We start from the raw sequence: 7,861 nt of genomic DNA on the forward strand, positions 1-7,861 counted from the left end.
AGATAGCCATATAGCATGTAAAAGGAAATTAAAAGAATTTCTTAATGGCAACTCCTCCTACTCATTAGATGAATTTTTGGATATAGTAAGTGGGTAATTTCCCAACACCCACAAAAAAAAATTTAAAATATTGAGTGTCATGTAATATTTTGTGTAATGTAATATCTTGTATAGACACCTTTTATTAACCTGACACATTCCACATCATTACGAAGTGTCGTATTCATGATCTATGGAACAAGTACTAATCTAATCTAATCTAATCTGATGACATACATCTTTCTTGAGTACAATAAATCGTAAAAGAGTGACAACTACAGCTGTCGTTAACAACCTACCTGTTATCACACAGTGGAAATGACCACATAAAGTTTCACGATTCTTTTTGAAACATTACGTTTCTCAGTAACTTTCTCATCATTACTATCCATATCATCACTTTTTCTCACTGTCTTACACAAAAGTCATCACTAAAATCGCATGCGCTAGGCTTTCCACCTGTGTTTTTAAGCTCAAAAACCATAATTATAGGTCCACCAGAGCCATATTTAACATTTGATTACTCATTCCTTTGCCATCTTCATTTACTCCATGAGGGGAAGTATTAGGATAAAGATCCAGTTAGTGATTATGTCTCTTCAGGCTTTGCTTACGTTTCTTTTCTGGAAGACAGGTGGGTGAATTCATTTCACTAAAAAAAGACTCGCAAGATTGTTTTGAGGATGGATCATGGCCTATACATCCATTAACAGTAATTTTTCTTTCTCCATGTAGCCTGTAGGCTCATAGTAGAGAGTAGTTAGGAACCATCGTGATCATAAATGCATGGTCATTTTCAAATGAATGTTGTGTGTAGCGTTTGTATAGTGGTTGACTATAAAGATAATTTTTCTTAAGTGGATAAAAAGATTATTTTTAACTTGCAATTTGATAAACTATTATCTGTTTACTAAACATCATTATTCTAAAATTTCTAACACATTTATAGGTATGAAGACCCCGCCCCCCATGACCAGAGATCTTCTGCCCTGTACCAGTGGCAAATCCATATGCCCGCATTCCCACCCGCACCACCTCCGCTAGTCAGTCCACATGCTATTCATTCGTTTCTTTTGTCAGTCGACTCAACTGAATCGAGTTATTGAGTAGTTGTACTTAACCTATGTAGCACCCACGTCATCGTATTTTATACATTTCTGTCTGGCACATAGATAGCTAACACATACCTACTAGAAAAATCGTGGCCATTCTAGTGATCTTGATGCGTTATTCTGTCTGGCATTTGTTTGAGAAAAGTTGTGAATAGAATGCTGTTTCCTGGTACAGAGAACCTTCGACAAGTAGCGTTATAAATTCGGACTTTTCGCGAAATAGGATGCTAGTTTACATTCAGAAGCAGAAATATTAAGATTGAAGAATGAATAAGTCCTAGTTGTAGCCAGCGCAAGTGTGAAGATTAGTCAAGAGTGAGAGTGATCAGTTGATTATGAAGTATTAATAATAGTAGTTCATAGCAATTTCTCAGTAAAAATATTGTTATGAGACTCGTAAAAATATTTTTACTAATACTGGTAACATAACAATTATTTCCCATACATAGCGCCACCTCCTTGAGGTATTTCTGTATCCACCACTGCCCTGTACCCTTCCCCTTTTTAGTCTGAGTCTAATAAAGCATGTTTTCAAATTTACATTCTGCCATTTTAAAACCCTTAATCTGCAGAACAAGGAAGAAACAAGAAGACAGTAGAAGCAGCTCTCAACGACATAGTTAAGTGTTTGCTCTAGACACACATTTTGCTTACATTTTACAGAATGTGTCGTGGTCTGGGCTGAGACCGAGGCAAGCATGCGCTGTGGAGTCTGCAGCACGGCACCATCCTGGGTGGCATATCTATGTGCTGCACACATGTGTTACACCCCTCCCTGTCCGTTGGGTGCCAGCGGGTGCCACAGCGGTGTATGTTCCTCTGGCAGAGTTCCTGAGTGACACGCCACTATACACGCCCCTCATAGAGCAAGGCGCTCTTGCTGCCAGTCACTGGCCAATAGAACATGCCTCTGACGTCATGCGACTGGTGGCGCTATGGAAATATGGTGGTGTCTACCTGGACCTCGACTTTGTCGTACTCAGGTAAATTACTCTTATCTCGTATAAAAAAAATCAGTCCAGATTGTAATGAATATTAATTTATTAATTGTAGTAAATGGTTTTAGTGAAAAGTGACCTCTTCAGACCAGTAACTCTGAAATTAACTAAATTGGCCAAGTATGGCACAGCTGTTCATCTTACAAACTAACATACAAGCAATATAGAAAAAAAGTTGTGTATATACTCAGGTATTGGTCTGAAAGTGGTCATTTTTGACTGAAGCCAGTGATAAAATAAGATTTGTTGCAATCTGGACTGAATGTTGTTTTGACTGTTAAAAGCAATCACTGCCACTCCAGTGTGATTTCAAAAATGATTACTCTGAAATACCTACTCCAAAATACCTTTAGTCTACATAAAATCACAGAATGGCCAGGAAGCAATCTTTCTGCAAAGGGTACTCAATAAGTATTGCAACACATTTTCTTTGCTCCACCATTTTGGTTGAAAAATGCGGAATTTGTTGTGGGACATTGTGGAATATTCCCACATCAGCCCCTACCGTTTCATTAAGGTTGCAGCATTTTATGTACCCTTGAAAATGGCGTCTGCAATGGAGGCATGTTCCAAGCAGAGAGCTATCGGTAGTTTCTTTTGGTGGAAAACCAGAGTATCGCAGATATTCGGAGGTGCTTGCAGTATGTGTATGGAGACCTGGCAGTGAACAAAAGCATGGTGAGTCATTGGCTGAGGTGTCTCTCATCACCTGTCTGGTCTCCTGTGTGCCGGCCAGCTGCATGTGGCTGTGACTCCTGAAACATTGGAACATACAGACACTCTCATTCAGTGTGTTCATCACCAAAAAATTCAATGAACTTCTCCATCTCCATGACATTGCTGGGCCTCACACAAGTCTGTGCTCCAAAAGGAGCTCACAAAATTTCTGTGGACTCTTCTTCCTCATCCAACCTACAGCCCATATGTCGCACCTTCCAACTTCCAGCTGTTTGGCCCAGTGAAGTACGCACTCCAAGGGTAGCAGTACGTGGATGATGGGGGATTATAGACTCAGCTAGATGTTGACTCTGACCAGAGATTACGTTGAAAAACAGGGTTTGTAGCCAAAATAGTGTGGAATAATTTGTTATTTCAGAACCCTGAATACAACCATCCTGCTTTCAGAAAAAAAAAAAGTGTAGCATTACTTATTGAATGGCCCTCGTATGTGATACCAACTTCTTTTTATGTAAATCCTTGATATAAACTATTTGAAATAACAAACTGTGCACATTATCACACATGAGCTATTGATTCAGTTTCTCTACTGGACTCTAGTGAAGCTTTCTTCATGGTAGTGCTGCGCAATTGTGTCCTTCTAATAGTAGGTTTGTTTGCTGCTCATTGTCTGTTGAAAGATTGCATTGCTTCTCATCACTAGATGCTTTATCAGTACATCAGATGACTTGTACTGCGAAGTGTGGTAGCTCTTGGAGCTACGCCCAAGAAACCTACTGTTGAAGAAATGTCTAGGATACCTCCAACATCTTATATGTCAAAATGATAGTGATAATAGGTTAAAACCTTTTATGAGTTATAGGTTTAAACTGATATGATTTCCAGTCACATTAATGTGACCACCGCCTATGTTCAGTGTCAATGTGCAGTAAACACTCACAGAAGACAGACAGCAGCACCTACAGTGGGGGGTACAAAAAGCATTTAGAGGAGTCTCAGGAAACAGTACAGTCATTGTAATGTGGAAATGAGTGAATTCTCTGACATGCAGGAGGGCATGATCATTGAAGGCCAGAATTAGCATGCTAATGCCCTAACTGGACACCCACTGAGTGGTGACAGGTAGCCTTTTCAGATTAATCATGTTTCATGATTCAGGAAGTAATAATGTATCAACATAAATATGCATCTATCCTTGAGGACCATGTCCACCACTATGTGCAGTTTGTGTTTCTTCAGTATGATGACATCTACCAGCAGGACAATGCAATATTTCACACAGGTCACAGTGTTTATGCATCCTTCGAAGAGCACCAGGGTGAGTTTGCCTTAATCTCCTGGCCACTAAACTTCTGGATTTAAACATAATCAAGAATCTTTGAGATTACCTCAATCAGGCCGTTCGTACCATGGATCCTCAACTGGGAAACCTAGTGCATTGGAGTCAGCTTGGCTTCACATCCCTGTCAGTACCTTCCAGAACTTCACTGACTCTCTTCCTGCATGTGTCACAGAGGTACACGCTGCAAAAGGTGGTATTCAGGCTTTTGGCCGGTGGTCACAGTAATGTGACTAAAAGTGTAAGTCAAACAATTTGATCATAAGTAAGGAGCTAAAAAAGTAAGTTAATAAAAAGCATAAAAAAGCATGCAGAGAAAAAATGTTTGGAACTTCTTGAAAATGAAAATAGTTGTTTGACTAAAACCTAGCAAAAACTTTTTCATAAAAGCTTGTAAGAGGGGGAAAATCTATATATTTGGTCAGACGATTACCTGGGTGATTGTGTGTGTTTGTCAGAACTCCAGAAGACAAGCCACCCCCTTTTAGCATTGTACAAAACCATTATACATTTTCTGCCCATGCATTATCTACAAATTTTGTAATAATACAGCTCTTCTGAAAATAAAAATAGCATTCCAGAAAATATTACACTAATGAACTATACTGATGAAAAATATTGCATACAACAAATTAAATGTATCACTGTATTAAGTTATTACAGATTCTATATTGTTCCTAAAAGAAATTGAGATAAAAAATCTACATCTTATTGGTTTTAGACACTACTGTACATTAGTTTTAGTAAGATCTGTAATGAAGAACAAATTTTATTTGCTCCCCACAAGTTATTAATAGTGTATAAGTTATTAGTTAGCAATAAAAGAAAAAGGTTTATAATTAAGATAAACTTATATCAATAAAAGTAGCCTTGATCACATATAAGTTACTTATTCCATTCAGTGACTGGTTTTGACCTCTTGTAGGATCAACATCAGTCCATTTTACTCTGCGAAGAAGAGTAATACACTTTCATAGAGATCAAAGGACTTGAATAAATACAGTCATAAGAATAAAATAATATAATAGTATGGTTAATATATCCTTGGTCACAGCAGGAGACAGTGGCGTGGAGAAGCTTGCTCTGGAGGTGTGTGGACACTGCTGAATAAGGCCCAGTTGCTTGAAGTTTAGTAGTGAAGGCTCCACCGATCACCTCCGGCATAATGTCTGTAATACGTAATATTATGCAAAATGTGGTGGGTAGAGTCTTCTTTATGAAATTGTCACGTATTAGTGATGTTAGGCTGTAGGCGGAGGTTGGAGGTTTCACTATTAAACTACACTACTGGCCATTAAAATTGCTACACCATAAAGATGACGTGCTGCAGACGCAAAATTTAACCGACAGGAAGAAGATGCTGTGATATGCAAATGATTAACTTTTCAGAGCATTCACACAAGGTTGGCGCCGGTGGCGACACCTACAACGTGCTGACATGAGTAAAGTTTCCAACCGATTTCTCATACACAAACAGCAGTTGATCGGCGTTGCCTGGTGAAATGTTGTTCTGATGCTTCGTGTAAGGAGGGGAAATGCGTACCATCACATTTCCGACTTTGATAAAGGTCGGATTGTAGCCTATCGTGATTGCGGTTTATCGTATCGCGACAGTGCTCCTTGCGTGGGTCGAGATCTAATGGCTGTTAGCAGAATATGGAATCGGTGGGTTCAGGAGAGTAATACGGAACGCCGTGCTGGATCTCAATGGCCTCGTATCACTAGCAGTCGAGATGACATGCATCTTATCTGCATGGCTGTAATGGATCGTGGAGCCACGTCTCGATCCCTGAGGCAACAGATGGGGACGTTTGTGAGACAACAACCATCTACACGAACAGTTTGACGATGTTTGCAGCAGCATGGACTATCAGCTCGGAGACCATGGCTGCGGTTACCCTTGACGCTGCATTACAGACAGGAGCGCCTGCGATGGTGTACTCAACGACGAAGCTGGGTGTACGAATGACAAAACGTCATTTTTTCAGATGAATCCAGGTTCTGTTTACAGCATCATGATGGTTGCATCCGTGTTTGGCGACATCGCGATGAACGCACATTGGAAGCGTGTATTCATCATCACCATACTGGCGTATCACCCGGCGTGATTGTACGGGGTGCCATTGGTTACGCGTCCCGGTCACCTCTTGTTCATATTGACGGCAGTTTGAACAGTGGACGTTACATTTCAGATGTGTTACGACCCGTGGCACTACCCTCCGTTCGATCCCTACGAAACTTTACATTTTAGCAGGATAATGCACGACCGCATGTTGCAGGTCCTGTATGGGCCTTTCTGGATACAGAAAATGTTCAACTGCTGCCCTGGCCAGCACATTCTCCGTATGTCTCACCAATTGAAAACATTTGGTCAATAGTGGCCGAGCAACTGGCTCGTCACAGTACGCCAGTCACTACTCTTGATGAACTGTGGTATCGTGTGGAAGCTGCATGGGCAGCTGTACCTGTACAGGCTATCCAAGCTCTGTTTGACTCAATGCCCAGGTGTATCAAGACCATTATTACGGTCAGAGGTTATTGTTCTGGGTACTGATTTCTCAGGATCAATGCACCCAAATTGCGTGAAAATGTAATCACATGTCAGTTCTAGTATAATATATTTGTCGAATGAATACCCGTTTATCAGCTGCATTTCTTCTTGATGTAGCAATTTTAATGGCCAGTAATATATGAGTAACTGAGCCTTATTCAGCCTTGTTCTTCACACCTCTCAAGAGCATTATGCTCCATGGCACTGTATACTACTGTCACTAAAAGCATATCAACCATATTTTTATATTATTTTATTCTTATCATTGTATTCATGTCCTTTGACCTCTAAGAAAGTGTATTACTATTCCTCACAGAGTAAAATGAATGGATGATCATCCTATAAAAGATCAAATTCTGTAACAGAATGAAATATTAATTAATATGTGATCAACAGTGCTTTTACTGAAATACTTTTACTACATTTTTATGGACTGCTGTTTTTCCATGGACATTATTCCAAAAAACTCTGTAATTAAGTATTGAGAAATACCTCTTTCCAGGAATTGTGTTTCTATTATAATTTTAGTTTGCATTTACTTGCTTTGAGCAAAGCAAACTCATTAATTATGTCTAAAAGTGAAGATTATCAACTTTGTCACATTCTATCAACAAAATAGCTAAGTTTGATAGTCTGTTTCCACCCATATTTGATCTTACATAATTTATCATTTTTAATTTGCTGGAACTGCATTTACAAGGTGATAAATTCACTGGCACATTCAGAAATAACCTCACAGCTATTTCAATATTTGGGTAAACATATCTTAACCCTTAACAGCATATTTGATTCAGCACCCACTCACCAACCTGTGAGACCCTACTACACCATAACAAAGTAGCAGTATGAATACTGTTGAACATGACTGGACCACATAGCTGGCAGCAATGTGAACCAAGTGCACTACTGCCACGTAAACCATGTTAGTGATAGAGGTCTGTTTGCTAGTAATTTCTTTAAGGTGCTTCTTGGGTGTAATGAAATTGTATAAATGATAGTGCCAGCTGTGTGTGTTTACTGTCATGGGGCGAATGCGAGGCTTCTTGGAACAGGAGACCTCATGTACTTCTCCTAGTTAGTTCTTTAACCATGTTTCTTTCTTGATTTTTTTTGTCAGTTCTTCCACCCCCTTCCATGCCTGCAC

The 7,861-nt window shown here is 39.5% G+C and overlaps 1 protein-coding gene across 4 annotated transcripts in view; it reads left to right on the forward strand.

The window, feature by feature from the left end:
• LOC126161579 (lactosylceramide 4-alpha-galactosyltransferase-like) overlaps positions 1-7,861 on the forward strand; it is a 441,277-nt gene that overhangs the window by 387,619 nt on the left and 45,797 nt on the right. For all 4 annotated transcript variants that reach the window (XM_049917522.1, XM_049917521.1, XM_049917520.1 and 1 more), the window contains one exon: positions 1,815-2,134. In XM_049917522.1, coding sequence (XP_049773479.1) covers positions 1,815-2,134 — 320 coding nt within the window. The remainder of the gene's footprint in view (positions 1-1,814; positions 2,135-7,861) is intronic.

Source organism: Schistocerca cancellata, chromosome 2 (genome assembly GCF_023864275.1).
Source record: "Schistocerca cancellata isolate TAMUIC-IGC-003103 chromosome 2, iqSchCanc2.1, whole genome shotgun sequence".
Classification (NCBI taxonomy): domain Eukaryota; kingdom Metazoa; phylum Arthropoda; class Insecta; order Orthoptera; family Acrididae; genus Schistocerca; species Schistocerca cancellata.